The sequence below is a fragment of the Pseudophryne corroboree genome, chromosome 12, assembly GCF_028390025.1.
Source record: "Pseudophryne corroboree isolate aPseCor3 chromosome 12, aPseCor3.hap2, whole genome shotgun sequence".
NCBI classification, from domain to species: Eukaryota; Metazoa; Chordata; class Amphibia; order Anura; family Myobatrachidae; genus Pseudophryne; species Pseudophryne corroboree.
Window position 1 is genome coordinate 162,914,334 of NC_086455.1, and position 19,975 is coordinate 162,934,308.

Here is a 19,975-nt window from a genome sequence, read left to right on the forward strand (position 1 = left end):
TGGACAGGGACAATATTCTACTGTCGTTAGAACAAATAAAGGATGCATTTCTTTATATGCGTGATGCACAGAGGGATATATGCACACTGGCATCACGGGTAAGTGCTATGTCCATTTCGGCCAGAAGAGCTTTATGGACGCGACAGTGGACAGGCGATGCGGATTCAAAACGGCATATGGAAGTTTTGCCGTATAAGGGGGAGGAGTTATTTGGAGTCGGTCTATCAGATTTGGTGGCCACGGCTACAGCCGGGAAATCCACCTTTCTACCTCAAGTCACTCCCCAACAGAAAAAGGCACCGACTTTTCAACCGCAGCCCTTTCGTTCCTTTAAAAATAAGAGAGCAAAGGGCTATTCATATTTGCCACGAGGCAAAGGTCGAGGGAAGAGACAGCAACACGCAGCTCCTTCCCAGGATCAGAAGCCCTCCCCGGCTTCTACAAAAGCCTCAGCATGACGCTGGGGCTTCTCAAGCGGACTCGGGGACGGTGGGCGGTCGTCTCAAAAATTACAGCGCGCAGTGGGCTCACTCGCAAGTAGATCCCTGGATCCTGCAGATAATATCTCAGGGATACAGGTTGGAATTAGAGACAGATCCACCTCGCCGTTTCCTGAGGTCTGCTTTACCAACGTCCCCCTCCGAAAGGGAGACGGTGTTGGAAGCCATTCACAAGCTGTACTCTCAGCAGGTGATAGTCAAGGTACCTCTTCTGCAACAAGGGAAGGGGTATTATTCCACTCTTTTTGTGGTACCGAAGCCGGATGGCTCGGTAAGGCCTATTCTAAATCTGAAGTCCTTGAACCTGTACATAAAGAAGTTCAAGTTCAAAATGGAGTCACTCAGAGCAGTGATAGCGAACCTGGAAGAGGGGAACTTTATGGTATCCTTGGACATCAAGGATGCGTATCTCCACGTTCCAATTTACCCCTCACACCAGGGGTACCTCAGGTTCGTTGTACAAAACTGTCACTATCAGTTTCAGACGCTGCCGTTCGGATTGTCCACGGCACCTCGGATCTTTACAAAGGTAATGGCCGAGATGATGATTCTTCTTCGAAGAAAAGGCGTATTAATTATCCCATACTTGGACGATCTCCTAATAAGGGCGAGGTCCAGAGAACAGCTAGAGATGGGATTAGCACTGTCTCAAGAAGTGCTAAAACAGCACGGGTGGATTCTGAATATTCCAAAATCCCAGTTAATGCCGACAACTCGTCTGCTGTTCCTAGGGATGATTCTGGACACGGTTCAGAAAAAGGTTTTTCTCCCGGAGGAAAAAGCCAAGGAGTTATCCGAGCTTGTCAGGAACCTCCTAAAACCAGGAAAGGTGTCTGTACATCAATGCACAAGAGTCCTGGGAAAAATGGTGGCTTCTTACGAAGCGATTCCATTCGGCAGATTCCACGCAAGAATTTTCCAAAGGGATCTGTTGGACAAATGGTCAGGGTCGCATCTTCAGATGCACCTACGGATAACCCTGTCTCCAAGGACAAGGGTGTCTCTTCTGTGGTGGTTGCAGAGTGCTCATCTATTGGAGGGCCGCAGATTCGGCATACAGGATTGGATCCTGGTGACCACGGACGCCAGCCTGAGAGGCTGGGGAGCAGTCACACAAGGAAGAAACTTCCAGGGAGTATGGACGAGCCTGGAAACGTCTCTTCACATAAACATTCTGGAACTAAGAGCAATATACAATGCTCTAAACCAGGCAGAACCTCTGCTTCAGGGAAAACCGGTATTGATCCAGTCGGACAACATCACGGCAGTCGCCCATGTGAACAGACAGGGCGGCACAAGAAGCAGGAGGGCAATGGCAGAAGCTGCAAGGATTCTTCGCTGGGCAGAGAATCATGTGATAGCACTGTCAGCAGTGTTCATCCCGGGAGTGGACAACTGGGAAGCAGACTTCCTCAGCAGACACGATCTTCACCCGGGAGAGTGGGGACTTCATCCAGAAGTCTTCCACATGCTGGTAACCCGTTGGGAAAGACCAATGGTGGACATGATGGCGTCTCGCCTCAACAAAAAACTGGACAGGTATTGCGCCAGGTCAAGAGATCCGCAGGCAATAGCTGTGGACGCGCTGGTAACGCCTTGGGTGTACCAGTCGGTGTATGTGTTTCCTCCTCTGCCTCTCATACCAAAAGTATTGAGAATTATACGGCAAAGAGGCGTAAGAACGATACTAGTGGTTCCGGATTGGCCAAGGAGGACTTGGTACCCGGAACTTCAAGAGATGATCACGGAAGATCCGTGGCCTCTACCTCTAAGGAGGGACTTGCTTCAGCAGGGTCCCTGTCTGTTTCAAGACTTACCGCGGCTGCGTTTGACGGCATGGCGGTTGAACGCCGGATCCTAAAGGAAAGAGGCATGCCGGAAGAAGTCATTCCTACTTTGATTAAAGCAAGGAAGGAAGTAACCGTGCAACATTATCACCGAATTTGGCGAAAATATGTTGCGTGGTGCGAAGATCGGAGTGCTCCGACGGAGGAATTTCAACTGGGTCGATTCCTACATTTCCTGCAATCAGGATTGTCAATGGGTCTCAAATTGGGATCTATTAAGGTTCAAATTTCGGCCCTGTCGATTTTCTTTCAAAAAGAATTGGCTTCAGTCCCTGAAGTCCAGACCTTTGTTAAGGGAGTGCTGCATATACAGCCTCCTGTGGTGCCTCCAGTGGCACCGTGGGATCTAAATGTGGTTTTGGACTTCCTAAAATCTCATTGGTTTGAACCACTAAAAAAGGTGGATTTGAAATATCTCACATGGAAAGTGACCATGCTTCTAGCCCTGGCTTCTGCCAGGAGAGTGTCAGAATTGGCAGCTTTATCTTACAAAAGCCCATATCTGATTTTCCATTCGGACAGGGCAGAACTGCGAACTCGTCCGCATTTTCTCCCTAAGGTGGTGTCAGCATTTCATCTGAACCAGCCTATTGTAGTGCCTGCGGCTACAAGTGACTTGGAGGACTCCAAGTTACTGGACGTTGTCAGAGCATTAAAAATATATATTGCAAGGACAGCTGGAGTCAGAAAATCTGACTCGTTGTTTATATTGTATGCACCCAACAAGATGGGTGCTCCTGCGTCTAAGCAGACGATTGCTCGTTGGATCTGTAGCACAATCCAACTTGCACATTCTGTGGCAGGCTTGCCACAGCCTAAATCTGTAAAGGCCCACTCCACAAGGAAGGTGGGCTCATCTTGGGCGGCTGCCCGAGGGGTCTCGGCATTACAACTTTGCCGAGCAGCTACGTGGTCAGGGGAGAACACGTTTGTAAAATTTTACAAATTTGATACTCTGGCTAAGGAGGACCTGGAGTTCTCTCATTCGGTGCTGCAGAGTCATCCGCACTCTCCCGCCCGTTTGGGAGCTTTGGTATAATCCCCATGGTCCTTTCAGGAACCCCAGCATCCACTAGGACGATAGAGAAAATAAGATTTTACTTACCGATAAATCTATTTCTCGGAGTCCGTAGTGGATGCTGGGCGCCCATCCCAAGTGCGGATTATCTGCATAAGTTGTACATAGTTATTGTTAACTAATTCGGGTTATTGTTAAAGGAAGCCATCTTTCAGAGGCTCCGCTGTTATCATACTGTTAACTGGGTTTAGATCACAAGTTGTACGGTGTGATTGGTGTGGCTGGTATGAGTCTTACCCGGGATTCAAAATCCTCCCTTATTGTGTACGCTCGTCCGGGCACAGTACCTAACTGGAGTCTGGAGGAGGGTCATAGGGGGAGGAGCCAGTGCACACCACCTGATCGGAAAAGCTTTACTTTTTGTGCCCTGTCTCCTGCGGAGCCGCTATTCCCCATGGTCCTTTCAGGAACCCCAGCATCCACTACGGACTCCGAGAAATAGATTTATCGGTAAGTAAAATCTTATTTTCTTCACCCACACACACAACCACTTACCTTTCCAAAATAACACTCCAGCACCCACATTCCCTTCCACACCCTCTACAATCCTGCACAACACCACACTACCCCTATTACACACCTACCTCTCTCTCTAAACAGCCCATGGATTCTGTCACACCATCACCACAACAATTAGCCCACAACTGGACCTGTCTCGCAAACAAGCACCCACATGCCAATTCCTACCCCCACACACACACACACCCCAACCTCCCATCCACACACCACAATACCCTACACAAAGCACCCTATGCAGAACACCCACAGCCATCCCACCTTCCAACAAACTAACACTACAACACACACATACAACTCCACCAACTACTACACCTACTAACCCCTCAACTACCTCTCACCCCTAGCCCAACTCATACACTGCCCAGACTACATACAACGTCCAACCACACTCAGCCCAGCCCCCCCCCCCACACCCCATTTTCTATACAGCACGCACAATCTATGTACCCCTTCCACAATAAACTAAACAACATACATTGTTCCTTCACCTTCATCCACAATCCAGCATGCAATAAATACAACACCTACTACCTACAAACTGTGACCCTCAACAGGGATTATGTCTACCCATCACAACCAATGATACCCCACAACACTACCCGTCTACCCTACACATGGGCTACACACACACTTAAAACCACACTACACACCGTCAACTTAACACGCCCTACCACCACTCCAACAACCACACAGCTATCTTCACCCTGCATAAACCGTACCACAACCCACCACACTCCGAAACTCACAACTACTATGCCCCTACCCCTCATCCACCCACCTTTACACAAGTACAGCACCTATGCACCCCCTTGCCCATGCCCAACAACCCCATGTCAAACCAACCACACACACACACACACACACACACACACACACACACACACACACACACACACACACACACACACACACACACACACACACAACCTCCCTTCAGACTCCCACATTGACATTCTCCACACACCACCACCACTGACTACCGCTACATATACCTTTTTATACTACACCTCTACAATCACTACCCCATCCACATGTCCCATGCTATAACCACACAGACAAACACACGCACACCCTTCACCACAAGCAGTCACAACCTACATCTCAGTCCCACAGCCACACGTTAACACAACTCCACCTCACTCAACCACACACACACAACAATGCCCCTACCTTTACATCACCCACCGCATGTCATTTACAGCCATATTCTGTACAGCCTTCCCTGCAGACACTCTTCACCCACTCACAAGACCCTGCACCCCATTCACCATCACATTCCCTTTTGTCATACTACAACTACCCACGAACAAACCTCCTATTCCACCAATACAAACTATACATCTACTACACCTTCACTTTTTAGTAGAGATTACGGGGGCGTAGCCCCTTACGACGGTGTGAAGAGCGCCCGTAGGGCGCGATGAATCACCTAGTATTCTTATACTTAACATCTTAGATATTTACAAGTCATTGTTGGGTTAAATTCGGCGTTGGAAACAAAGCAAAAAAAACAAAAAAAGTGACTTTGCACCTGGCAAAACCATACAAGGGGTGCAAATATATTTATTATTGTTGCATGCAGTGTAAATACTAGCTGCTCTTGCATGCAGCCTACAAACAGGAGCGCCGAAAGAGGGGTGGTAAGTGCTAACTACCCAGTCCTGTTTGGGGGTCCTGGGCCAGCTGCTGCTTTGCACCGTACATAGGGCCTAATTCAGCATGGATCATTATTCAGAAAATCGCAAATGGGGCAATTATCAAATGACTGCGCATGCACGAGGGGTAATAGTGACAGAAATTGCGTACAGATCGTAATCGCAATGTAGCTGCTGTTTGACTGACAGGAAGCAGGCGTTTCTGGGTGGAAACCTGCCGTTTTCTGGGTGTGTCAGGGGGAAAAAAAACACAGACGTGCCCAGATGTTTTTGGAGAGGGTCTCTGACATCGGCGCAGACCACTACCAGCCCGTCTCAGTGGCAGATTAATGGCAGCCTCCGACCTACTCACATTTTCTCAGACAGCAAAAAATCTTCGATATTCCGGTAATTGCGTCTGCATCTGCGAGTGGATAGCGATCTGTGATTGCGCAAATTTGCACGGGGCGTTTTTTCTTTCGGTCGTGACGGCGCCTTTCTACTCGCAGACAACTGCAATTTCTCAGATTAGCGATCCATGCTGAAGTAGGACCATAGTTTTTTTTTATTTTTTATGGAGAGAGATTAGCCACGCCTCCTTGATTTGGCCAAGCCCCTTTCAGTTACCAGGCCCCACGTCTATCTCAACGGCCCTGCCCGCAAGTGTTGAACTGCTTTATTTATACACTACAATTCAGAGTCCAGCTAGGACACGCCGCTCCTAACTACTGTATAATTCTCTCTCCAATCTTTTCTTTGTACATCTGCCCCACCTGCAGTGCAATACCCAGGTGCAAAGTTACCCTTTACTTTACACCCTACTGTGAACTGGCACCTTTATTCTGCGCTATCAGGGACCCTGTCCTAAAGGTATCCGGATTCTGGGTCGACACCAATTAGTCGACACCCATTGGCTGACAGTGGATAGGTCGACACTAGAAATAGGACGGCACAGCCATTAGGTCGACATGAGTTTTTCACTTTTTTCTTTCTTTTTTGAACTTTTTTATACTTTACGATCCACTTGGACTACGATTGGGAACGGTAACCGAGCAAGGGGACGCGGTGCACTAATTGGAGTTCTCGGTCACTTGACTGAGAAAACGATACCAAAAAAACAAACTCATGTCTACCTTTTTTCATGTCGACCTAATGGGTGTGTCAACCTATTTCTAGTGTTGACCTAGCCACTGTCGACCAGTGGGTGTCGGCCTAATGGGTGTCGACCCTGAGTCCCGTACCCGTCCTAAAGATGGCAGAGGGGGTTTTGCTGTTTTTACTGGACCAGGGAGGTAATACTGTCAAAAAAGTTATGTCAGGGTAACGGCCGGTGCTGTCTGCATCCATAAGCTGGGTACACACAAGGCGATATTTCGTCCAACCCGGCAGATCGGACTGACCTGTCTATATGAAACTATGGAGGACATTTACTAAGCAGTGGTAAGAGCAGAGAAGTGAGCCAGAGGAGAAGGTGCCCAATCAACCAATCAGCAGCTCTGTATAATTTTATATTATGCAAATTATAGATGTTACTTCAGTGCTGACGGGCCGACGTATTGGAACCTGGGTACACATTGAGCGATGTTAATGAAGGACAGAATGATCAGTGTTCCGTCCTTCATTAGCATAAATGGTGTCGCTAGCCATATCGTCGGGTTTGATGTGCAGCACACACAGTTGCCAGTAGCAACAGCAGGTACCCGCATATGAGACCTACTCACTTCTTTTCAAAGCACTATTCCCTGGAACTCCTCTGCTTAAGACTAATTACTAGGTGATTCATCACGCCCAACGGGCGCTCTTCAAACCGTTGTAAGGGGCTACGCCCTCTTAATCCTTGCACGCCCTTATTATATGGAGTATTACCTCCAATCATAATTGTGTGAGTGGTTAAAGATTGCACGGACAAAGGGCGTGCGATGGTTAAGGGGTGAACCGCGCACACAGGGCCTGATGAATCACCTAGTAGGTGCTGTGGTTGGGGAAGTGGCGGGTGCGGGGAGATGTGGGTGGGGGAGGGGCTGGTGCGGTGTTGCCGCTGGTGGGGGAGGGGCGGGTCTGAAGCCACCGCGGGTGGGGAAGGAGCGGTTTTTGGGGCTGCCACGGGTGGGGCAGGTGCGGTGGTTCCGCGGGTGAAAGAGGGTGCAGGGGTCCTGCGGGTGGGGGAGGGGGTCGGAAGCCACTGTGGGTGGTGGAGGGGGTGCTGTGGATGGTGCCCGGAGGTACTGCGAGTGGGGAAGGGGCGGGTAATGCTTCTCCTCCTGGAAGCAGCTAAGCTGCTGTCCTCCCTTTGGCAGTGGCTTGGCAGTGGTATGAAGGGAGGAGTCAAGTATTACTCCAAGACAGCGCACTTGGGGGCTAGAGGAGATAGTAGTGCCATCTATAGGTAATGGGATTGTGGGAGGTGAGATTATGCGGGAGGGTGGGAAGATGATCAGCTGAATCTTAGACATGTTATGTTTAAGAAAGTGCTGGGACATCCAGGAGGAGATAGCAGAGAGACAGCTGGAGACACGAGTGAAGAGAGCAGGGGAGAGGTCAAAGGAGGAAAGATAGATTTGAGTATCATCAGCATAGAGATAATATTGGAAGTCAAAAGAGCTAATGAGTTCACCTGAAGAGGATGTATAGAGAGAGGAAAGGAGAGGACCAAGAACAGAGCCTCTGGGGACACGTACAGTTAGAAGAAGTGGGAGGAACGTGGCGTCATGAGAGGAGACGGAGAAGAAATGATCAGAGAGGTAGGAGGACAGCCAGGAGAGGGCACTATCGCGGAGACCAAGGGAGTGAAGGATTTGCAGAAGAAGAGGGTGGTCCACAGTGTCAAAAGCAACAGAGAGGTCAAGGAGAATAAGCAGAGTGTAGTGGCCCTTGGATTTGGCCGCATGGAGGTCATTGCAGACATTTGTGAGGGCAGTTTCAGTGGAGTGGAGAGGACAGAAACCAGACTGGAATGGGTCAAGCAGTGAGTGTGAGGAAAGAAAGACAGTCAGACGGTTGTAGACAACGCGCTCAAGGAGTTTAAAGGCAAAAGGGAGGAGAGAGGTGGGTCGGTAGTTGGAGAAAGTGTTTGGATCAAGGGTAGGTTTTTTAAGAATAGGAGAGATGAGTGCATGCTTGAAGGCAGAGGGGACAGTGCTTGATGAGAGGGAGAGATTGAGAAGGTGGGCAAGATGGGGGCAGACAGAGAGAGAAAGGTAGCGGAGGAGGTGGGAGGGGATAGGGTCAAATGGGGAGGTGGTGATGGGGGGGGGACAGATGAAGGCCATGACTTCCTCTCCAGATACAGGGAATAAAGATGTTAGAGTTGGTAAGAGGGCTGTTAGGGGGGGAAAGAGGTGGATGGTTGCTGATGCGTTGGTAGGGGTGTAGTATGGTATGCCGGCGGCCGGGCTCTCGGCGGCCAGCATACCGGCGCCGGAATCCCGACCGCCGGCATACACACAGCTGGGCGAGCGCAGATGAGCCCCTTGCAGGGGTCGCTGCACACGTCGCGCTGCGGGCACAGTGGCGCGCTACACGCGCCATGCTATCTATTCTCCCTCCAGGGGGGTCGTGGACCCCCAAGAGGGAGAAAAGGTGTCGGTATGCTGGGTGTCGGGATTCCGGCGCCGGTGTGCTGTGTGCATGGGGTGGGCAGAGGAGGGTATTGACAGTGGCAAAGAGGTACTGGGGCTTATTTTGTCCCGATGTCACATGTCTGAATGCTGTCAAGTGGATTAGGCATTACCAAGCACCATAGTAAAGTTTGGGTAGGGGCCTGGCATTGCTTCTCCAGCCACCCAGGGCACCCCTGTGCTCTCAGAAGGGCAGAGCGGGCACCTCTTCTTATCATTGCGACCTTGGTAAAGCCATAAAAGCGTCACGTGCATTGGCGGTACGCCCACTGCGTTGTTATGGTAACAGTGATAGGTTACTGTGTGTGAGTGAGGGTCAGTGGAGCTGCTGGAAGGTGGGGTTTCCTGCGAGCCATTGAATAGATAGGCGCCGAATGCTGATTGGCTATACTGACTCACCTGATCTATAGTGTAAGAGTAGGCATCGTCCAGTCTAAACCATTATATACCTACTGACTAAAGGAATAAAGGGACAGTTACAATTAAAGCTGATTCTTTCAGATAAATAACTATCAATCATATGTGTGTTATTTAATAACCGTTCGGAGTGTTGGAGTCACTGCGCTCTGTCAGTGTAACATCTAACAAGGAACGGGTATCCCCAGCACACGGATGACATCAGCTACAACGCTTCTCTTCCTTTGGAGACTCACATGACTGACTGGAATAACGTTCTTAATCCAGGCAGGGAGCTCTTAGAAGGTTGTGGCCTGTCCACCCGTCGCATTATTGACATGGGAAGAGTGTGATGATGAGGCTGATTCTGAGTGGGACCGATCTCTGTGCACGGACGCAAATGGCGTGTTTATGCATATCTCCGAGTTAGAAGGAGCTTGGCCGACTCCGTTACTCTATGAAATTGAGCATTTCGGGGATGGGAAACTGGGCAGCAGCAAAGACTGCGCCAAACTGCCCTGAATTGCGGGAATGTATCTTAAGCTCCGTGTGATTCTGAGTCGTGCGTACGGGCAAGATAAACCTGTGTGTGGATCACCTGCACCTAGTGTGAGGCGGTTACTATGATGATGGTTGGTGTAAAATCACTGAGCGCCTCAGCTTTCGTCTTGCAGACTTGCGGGTCCCCTCACATTAGGTCAGCGGAAACTCGCATTATCACACGGTAGTACATCAGGCTTCTGCGGGCGGCCGCAACTACAGCCGCCATGTGTGCAATTCAGAAACAGCCCCTATATGTGCCCTTTAAGTTCCTACATATATCTTTTCTGTTTGTGTTTCCTCCTAATGGGGCCAATACACTTGTGAGATATCTGGTACCGCCGTTCGATTTCGACCGCATCTGTGAGATAAATCGCAGGATTGTATGCACGTCTTATGTACCATGAGACGCGTTGTGCGGCCTCTCCGGTCGCATCTCAAGATCCTATGTGCTGCACTTAATATTTATCAGATCGCACGTGCGATCGCATGCTGTTTTTACCACATTCAATTTATCGCACTGCAATGTGCGATATGTGAGGTATTTAGCTCACTTCCCGGACACTCCACCCAATGTGCATCACCCGATTTCCGGTCGTAAGTGGCATCCAATAAATCGCAGGATTGTATGCGCATCGAATGCACAAAAAAAGCACTTTTAGATGCGATTTATCTCAAGGTGAGCTTCAAGGGAAATCCGGGCCTGATATCGCTTCGCATGCAATCGCACAAGTGTATGGGCACCATATGGTTTCCACAACAATTCCAACATTGGCTTGTGTCTTGTTACTAATGCCCTTATTTATCAATGAGTGATCAATTTCACTGTGAGTGATAAATTGCACCAGCCAATCCGCTCCTAACTGTCATTTTTCAAACACGGGGGCAGATGTATTAACCTGGAGAAGGCATAAGGAAGTGATAAACCAGTGATCTGTGTAAGGTGATAAAGGCACCAGCCAATCAGATCCTAACTGTTAATTTACATATTGGAGCTGATTGCCTGGTACCTTTATCACCTTGCACATATCACTGGTTTATCACTTCCTTATGCCTTCTCCAGGTTAATACATCTGCCCCCGTGTTTGAAAAATGACAGTTAGGAGAGGATTGGCTGGTGCAATTTATCACTCACAGTGAAATTTATCACTCATTGATAAATAAGGGCATAAATCTGTATATGGACTGCACTGCCCTAAACGTAATCTATACGGCCAATGGGAGATCGACAAATGTAAGTTCCTAGCTCCGTTATGTGGCGGGTGTGTTTTTATCTTCTTGCAGTTATAGGGTGTTTACAGGGCTGAGACTAGCGCAGATCTCCTGTAGGAATCTGTTTATTCTGTGCCTGATGGCTTAAACATTCCAGATTTGTCTGTACGTTACACCAGTCTCTATTGATTACGTTGCCATCTGTCGGTTCAGTTTTTCTTTTCTGGAGCCGGCGGTGTAGGGGTTAGCTTTGACATCTTGTATTCCGTTTGATACATCAATATTTATCTCTGGAAACGTCTGTCGTGATCCGATTCGCACATTTTGTGATTTCTCCAGGATTCTCGCTTTGTTTGGTTTTACAAAAATGTCATGTGATTTGTAACCGTGGCAGTAAGTGGCCGGACGTTGTTTCTAAGCATTATGGGCGACCGTTGAACGTACATCGTGGTGTGATACGTTTTTGCAATGGTTAAAGAGGGGTGTAGTATTGTATGCCGGCTCCCGGCGACCAGCATACCGGCGCCGGAATCCCGACCGCCGGCATACCGACAGTGTGGCGAGCGCAAATGAGCCACACTATTTATTCTCCCTCCAGGGGGGTCGTAGACCCCCAAGAGGGAGATAAAGTGTCGGTATGCCGGCTGTCGGGATTCCGGCGCCGGTATAATGTGCGCCTGGGATCCCGACAGCCGGCAAACTGAAGACCGCCCGTTAAAGAGTATGACCTGTGTTATGTCATTGAAGACTCATAACTGCATCTATTTAAAGTGTTTTTGTAGAGAATGTCTACATGACCGCCAACAATCTCTCTGCATCCCGGACACATGGATTGTAATGTTTTCCACCTTTTAAAGCGGCTGTTGATTAGGGAACCCTAGCTATGTGCCACTTTAGGGGTGTACCCTATAGCCACCTGGTCAATGGCGTTGCGGACGTTACAAGTTGGATCGATTTTGGGCCTTGTTAATATCTGTTAAAATATTTTTACACCCTTGGTCTAAAAAATAAAGGGAAATGACTTTCTGCAGGTGGTGCGGGCCTAGTATGATATCCCGGCGTTTGAGATGCCGAACCCGACAAAATCCCGACACGTTTGGGGGGGGGGAAGTAGGCTATTGTCTCGAGTTATATTTGCACGTCCGGCTGACTTATTTTTGACATTCTAACTGCAACATTTTTTGTTTCCCATTTCTCTTTCAGCAATCATTAACCAGTGGCAGCAGGAATCCAAGGACACGGTCATCTCTCAGCTTTTAACGCACCTGCCTTTACTGAAGCCTGGGAACATGGATGCAAAAATGGAGTACATGAAACTCTTGCCGAAACTGTTGGCTCATTCCATAGAACACAACCAGCACATAGAAGAGAGCCGGCAGCTGCTGTCGTACGCCTTGATCCATCCTGCCACGTCCCTGGACGACAGGAGCGCACTGGCAATGTGGCTGAATCACCTAGAGGACCGCACTTCGGGTAATTTTGGTACCCAGGGGCGGTGTCGCTCAGACTCGTTGGATTATGGGCAAATGCATTACTACCACCAAAGACAGAACTCGGACGATAAACTCAACGGCTGGCCGAACTCGCGTGACTCCGGTATCTGCGTCAGCTCCTCCAACTGGCAGGACAAGAATATGAGCTGTGAGAACGGACATTTGCCCCTCTACTCCTCTTCCTCCGTCCCCACAACCATCAACGCTATTGGAACCAACACAAGCACAAGTAAGTCGCCCGCTGATTCTTTTATGTAAAAAGGTCAAAGAAAAACAATATTGCGTTTGTACACGTATTATAGTCTCCGTTTTTCTTTAGGGGTCCACCTACTGCGTAGTTTTAAACTCTTAGCCGGTATTGGTTACCAGGGACCAGACCCAGTTCTGCTAGCACCCTGTACGAGAAGTTTTGGAAACCAAATGGTGCAGCGTCCTGCGGTTTGGCTTGGGGGAGAAGCCCCTCCGTAACATTTTACAGCAAGTGGTAGTGTAGCTTTCATGAGTGCCGACTGCCCCTGTGCTGGCAGAGACGGGCTCCGTTTTTCTGGGAAACCTTCATGTAACATCGCCAAACCGTAATAACTGCTCCAGCGTTCAGATCAGGTTCCTTATTGCCTCCGAATGGTCAGATTAGTGTTGCAGATTAAGTACATGGGACAGGCCGCATCACGGGCTCACTAAAATAATGAGACTAAAATAGCGAAAGCGGCTGTCGGTGGTGATCTCTTTTTATTTTATTTTTATTTTTTTTAATTGAAGCTGCATTATTTGTCTATATTTAAAAAAAATAATGAAGTAAATATCATTTGTTATTTCCCTATCAGTCTGGGAAGGTTTGAGAACAAACACATATTGGTGTGCAGCTCTGTATAGGGGATGATTATGTGGAGCCATAGGTGGCAGGCGGTGTGTGGCTCTGTATAGGGGATGATTATGTGGAGCCATAGGTGGCAGGCGGTGTGTGGCTCTGTATAGGGGATGATTATGTGGAGCCATAGGTGGCAGGCGGTGCGTGGCTCTGTATAGGGGATGATTATGTGGAGCCATAGTTGGCAGGCGGTGCGTGGCTCTGTATAGGGGATGATTATGTGGAGCCATAGGTGGCAGACGGTGTGTGGCTCTGTTTTGGGGATGATTATGTGGAGCCATAGGTGGCAGATGGTGTGCGGCTCTGTATAGGGGATGATTATGTGGAGCCATTGGTGGCAGACGATGTGTGTGGCTCTGTATAGGGGATGATTATGTGGAGCCATAGGTGGCAGGCGGTGCGTGGCTCTGTATAGGGGATGATTATGTGGAGCCATAGTTGGCAGGCGGTGCGTGGCTCTGTATAGGGGATGATTATGTGGAGCCATAGGTGGCAGACGGTGTGTGGCTCTGTTTTGGGGATGATTATGTGGAGCCATAGGTGGCAGATCGTGTGCGGCTCTGTATAGGGGATGATTATGTGGAGCCATAAGTGGCAGATGGTGTGCGGCTCTGTATTGGGGATGATTATGTGGAGCCATAGGTGGCAGACTGTGTGCGGCTCTGTATAGGGGATGATTATGTGGAGCCATAGGTGGCAGGCGGTGCGTGGCTCTGTATAGGGGATGATTATGTGGAGCCATAGGTGGCAGGCGGTGCGTGGCTCTGTATAGGGGATGATTATGTGGAGCCATAGGTGGCAGGCGGTGCGTGGCTCTGTATAGGGGATGATTATGTGGAGCCATAGGTGGCAGGCGGTGCGTGGCTCTGTATAGGGGATGATTATGTGGAGCCATAGGTGGCAGACGGTGTGCGGCTCTGTATAGGGGATGATTATGTGGATCCATAGGTGGCAGGCGGTGCGTGGCTCTGTATAGGGGATGATTATGTGGAGCCATAGGTGGCAGGCGGTGCGTGGCTCTGTATAGGGGATGATTATGTGGAGCCATAGGTGGCAGGCGGTGCGTGGCTCTGTATAGGGGATGATTATGTGGAGCCATAGATGGCAGGCGGTGCGTGGTTCTGTATAGGGGATGATTATGTAGATCCATAGGTGGCAGACGGTGTGCGGCTCTGTATAGGGGATGATTATGTGGAGCCATAGGTGGCAGGCGGTGCGTGGCTCTGTATAGGGGATGATTATGTGGAGCCATAGGTGGCAGACGGTGTGCGGCTCTGTATAGGGGATGATTATGTGGAGCCATAGGTGGCAGACGGTGTGCGGCTCTGTTTTGGGGATGATTATGTGGAGCCATAGGTGGCAGGCGGTGCGTGGCTCTGTATAGGGGATGATTATGTGGAGCCATAGGTGGCAGACGGTGTGTGTTGCTCTGTATAGGGGATGATTATGTGGAGCCATAGGTGGCAGGCGGTGCGTGGCTCTGTATAGGGGATGATTATGTGGAGCCATAGGTGGCAGACTGTGTGCGGCTCTGTATAGGGGATGATTATGTGGAGCCATAGGTGGCAGGCGGTGTGCGGCTCTGTATAGGGGATGATTATGTGGAGCCATAGGTGGCAGGCGGTGCGTGGCTCTGTATAGGGGATGATTATGTGGAGCCATAGGTGGCAGGCGGTGCGTGGCTCTGTATAGGGGATGATTATGTGGAGCCATAGATGGCAGGCGGTGCGTGGCTCTGTATAGGGGATGATTATGTGGATCCATAGGTGGCAGACGGTGTGCGGCTCTGTATAGGGGATGATTATGTGGAGCCATAGGTGGCAGGCGGTGCGTGGCTCTGTATAGGGGATGATTATGTGGAGCCATAGATGGCAGGCGGTGCGTGGCTCTGTATAGGGGATGATTATGTGGAGCCATAGGTGGCAGACGGTGTGCGGCTCTGTATAGGGGATGATTATGTGGAGCCATAGGTGGCAGACGGTGTGCGGCTCTGTTTTGGGGATGATTATGTGGAGCCATAGGTGGCAGGCGGTGCGTGGCTCTGTATAGGGGATGATTATGTGGAGCCATAGGTGGCAGACTGTGTGCGGCTCTGTATAGGGGATGATTATGTGGAGCCATAGGTGGCAGGCGGTGTGCGGCTCTGTATAGGGGATGATTATGTGGAGCCATAGGTGGCAGGCGGTGCGTGGCTCTGTATAGGGGATGATTATGTGGAGCCATAGGTGGCAGACGGTGTGCGGCTCTGTATAGGGTATGATTATGTGGAGCCATAGGTGGCAGACGGTGTGTGGCTCTGTTTTGGGGATGATTATGTGGAGCCATAGGTGGCAGACGGTGTGTGGCTCTGTTTTGGGGATGATTATGTGGAGCCATAGGTGGCAGATGGTGTGCGGCTCTGTATGGAGCTTACTCTATAGCACCATAAGGGGTCAGGCATTGCGCAGCTCTATATGACTGTATAGAGCCATAGGGTTACTGGTTTTGCTTTTTGAATGACTGGTACATCTGGCTGACTCGCAGCTCTTATATTTACACCATAGAGGGCAGGACAGTGTGCGGCTTTATATTGGGTACAGTGCTTAGCACGGCCAGTGATCGGCTTACAAGTGGAATCCATTCTGATATCAGTCAGGACAGGTCACACTCTCTACACACACACTGGGATTGCCGGCCCGTTGTGTAGTTGTCTGTGTGCTCGCTGAGTGATTTCTTAGCCCCTGATATCTTGTGTTGCTAAGCTGTTGCAGCCACTTACTTACCCAGATGTGGTGACCTTTTTCAGATGCTTTGCACATCTCCAAGTGAATTAATTTACCGCTCCTTGGGAAACGCGCGGTTGCTGAGAGAGGGAGAGGAGGCTCTGGCAGTGATTTAGCTGGGTGCCGCAGTCAGGACAGCCAGGGCGTGCTGTGTAATCTCACTGTGACAGTCACTTAGAGTGGAACGCCACTTACACTGGAGATCTCGCGTACAGTCATTTTGTCAGCTGAAGTAATATTAATGAGTCTATAGCCTATTAATTCCCTGGGAAGAAGCGTCTCATGAATATACATTGTGCTGCATGGTTAATGGGTTGTGCCTCAATAATGTCACCGCTTCCTAGCAGATGCACAGGCTGTATGACGCAGTTATAACACAGCAGTCCAACATTTGCAGGCTCATGCTGGGCGGCCACCGTCAACTCTTAGCCCAGAAAGCTTTAATTGTTCCTTCCAGCATTTATAAAGGCAAAATAGATCCAGTATAAGCCCCACACCTGATCTGCCAGGCCGCCACAGTGCCCCTATACCTACCTGCTGTATCCATGTTGCCTGCAGGTACAGTATGGCAGCCTGAGATGACACTATCCCTTTATATCCTGCAGTCCTTAATCCAAAGTATGTGATCGGTGGGAACCAACCTCAGTCACCAGCAAAGAGGTGCTGCAGCAGCCACACCCGCCAGATGTAAGCAGTCCCAGGTAATGTTCAAGGAGTCTGGTTCTGGCAACGGCTGCAGCGGCTATTCGTCAGCTGGGGACGCCATGGTGGTGCACAGTTGATACTGAGTGTCTAGTGGACGGCTATTCTCCTCCAGCTGGGGACAACATGGTGGTGCACAGTTGATACTGAGTGTCTAGTGGGCAGCTATTCTCCTGCAGCTGGGGAAGCCATGGTGGTGCACAGTTGATACTGAGTGTCTAGTGGGCGGCTATTCTTCTCTAGCTGGGGAACGCTATGGTGGTGCACAGTTGATACGGAGTGTCTGGTGGGCGGCTATTCTTCTCCAGCTGGGGAAGCCATGGTGGTGCACAGTTAATACTGAGTGTCTAGTGGGCGGCTATTCTCCTTCAGCTGGGGACGACGTGGTGCACAGTTAATACGGAGTGTCTAGTGGGCGGCTATTCTCCTCCTGCTGGGGACGCCATGGTGGTGCACAGTTGATACTGAGTGTCTAGTGGGCAGCTATTCTCCTGCAGCTGGGGAAGCCATGGTGGTGCACAGTTGATACAGAGTGTCTAGTGGGCGGCTATTCTTCTCTAGCTGGGGACGCTATGGTGGTGCACAGTTGATACGGAGTGTCTGGTGGGCGGCTATTCTTCTCCAGCTGGGGAAGCCATGGTGGTGCACAGTTGATACGGAGTGTCTAGTGGGCGGCTATTCTCCTGCAGCTGGGGACGCCATGGTGGTGCACAGTTGATACGGAGTGTCTAGTGGGCGGCTATTCTTCTACAGCTGGGGAAGCCATGGTGGTGCACAGTTGATACGGAGTGTCTAGTGGGGGGCTATTCTCCTCCAGCTGGGGATGCCATGGTGGTGCACAGTTGATACGGAGTGTCTAGTGGACGGAGGTCACCAGCAGGGATCAGTAAACCTGTATTATAGGTATACTAGTTGATAGAGGATATTTAACAGAAACAATCAATGTCTCTTTTATTTCTTTATTTGGTCTCTACCAATTAAACAAAATGTAAGCGCAGATGTCTTGTACTGTTACTAGCTGGGGATGGCACGACACCTCTAATAGCCTGTAGATGGCATTAATGCTGCAGCCATCTATTACAGTTTGAGATGTGTAATACTAGCTGACATAAATTAATGGGCAGCAGGATAATGGTACGAGAATGTTCTATATAGCCGGTACTGAAAAGCTTGTCGCACGATGAGCTTCAGCGCGAGGATTTGGGAATGACTGATGCTGTTTTCGCTCTGGCATTAAAGACCCGCTTTTAAATTCAGTGAACTGTACAGAGTTGAAAATAAAGGATAGAGCGGTATCGTAAATAGAGGTTTCCATCGAGCACTTGCACGGCTGTAGCCTCTCCGCTACCGAATGTAACCTGCTCCGCCGTGGCTGTATGTCTGAATACATATTTCATGGGTAGATTTAATTAAGAAGCTTGGAACCACATTTATTGCACATCGATGACCATATTGGATTGTTCAATTGATTTTTCTGCACCCTGCCCAGTTGGTTTGTGCTTGTGTTGTTTGCTGGCATTTGTAACCGCTCTTTGTATTTTCCTGCTAGCTCTGCCATAATAGCAGAAATATGAGTGGCATTAAAGTGTTTTACGGTTTATGGTCTCCTGTAAACACCATAGAAACGGATCCATAATCTGCCCCCTATGACAAATGAATACTTGGTCAGCTTAATAGAACTCTCCTAAAAGAGATTTCCACTTTCAGATGACTTTTTAACGTATGGGCTGGTGCTTTGTCTTTTAGATGAGTTTTTTCTGTGTCTTTCATCCATGACTTCATGAAATCAGGCAGACTGTTAGATACAACGCAGCTCTGTTGTGCGCTCCATGCTGGAAGTATCAGTAGCAGAATATAAGAGAGGCTGCTCTGTGTCGTAGTCCTGGGCAAGGAACTGAAACGGTTGTGCCTGATTATGTAAGTATAAGACTGAAAAGCACAGAAGGATATTAGAATTCGAAAGCGATGTTTGCAAAAGCTGATGCTGAAAGACGTGTACATACGTAGGTGTCCTGTGAACACACAAACCCCCCTGAAAGGGGACGTAAAGTCATCATTTGACATGAAACTCTAACTATCGAGCTAAATAATATACATGGAGTACTGTAATTACCCCCTTGTGCAGCAGGATGCCTTGTAAGGGTGGCTGAGCTTCTCTATATAAACAGGCAGTGGATGACTGACCGCTAGGCAGATTTGCATTACAGCAATATAATAAGAGTCTATTACTTCATACGTTGCAAGATGAATGAGATCGCAACAGCTGTGTTATCTCATCTTTCTCATCTGTACCTGAACCAGCCGGGAGATGTTTTTCTCTTCTCTTCCTGACCCCAAAAATAGCAATTTTTTACGTGGGGTGATGCAACCCCAAGTTGCATCACCCCACATAACTCTCTAAAAGTGGGAGCACCATTTATCATACGCAATCAGTGTTATCACTCGATAAATGAGCGCTTAAATCGGGACAGTACTCGTCTTTATGTAACTGAAGCACAGACCTCTCCATATTACATATCTGACCGGTAGCGTATTGAGAGGTATTGGTGCATGGTCAGATATCTTTAATATTTAGACAACGTTTACTGACACGTTGGGTGGTGGTTATTTTCGTCAGGGGCCGAATAAGGACGACTTGTTTCCTCAGGAACCCCGTCATTGAACGTACGGAGGATACGGATGGGAATCGCCATAATGCTCTCAGGCTGAAATCGGCAGTTTCCATGACAACCAGGATGCTTCGTATTGGAATACACTGATAAGCGTGCTAAGAGAACAGCATAAGGGGGTCTTTGTGCCCTCAGACT

At 49.2% G+C, this 19,975-nt stretch overlaps 1 protein-coding gene across 4 annotated transcripts in view; it reads left to right on the forward strand.

Annotated features, from left to right (window-relative positions):
• SAMD4A (sterile alpha motif domain containing 4A) overlaps positions 1–19,975 on the forward strand; it is a 119,428-nt gene that overhangs the window by 62,168 nt on the left and 37,285 nt on the right. For all 4 annotated transcript variants that reach the window (XM_063948383.1, XM_063948382.1, XM_063948384.1 and 1 more), the window contains one exon: positions 12,547–13,065. In XM_063948383.1, coding sequence (XP_063804453.1) covers positions 12,547–13,065 — 519 coding nt within the window. The remainder of the gene's footprint in view (positions 1–12,546; positions 13,066–19,975) is intronic.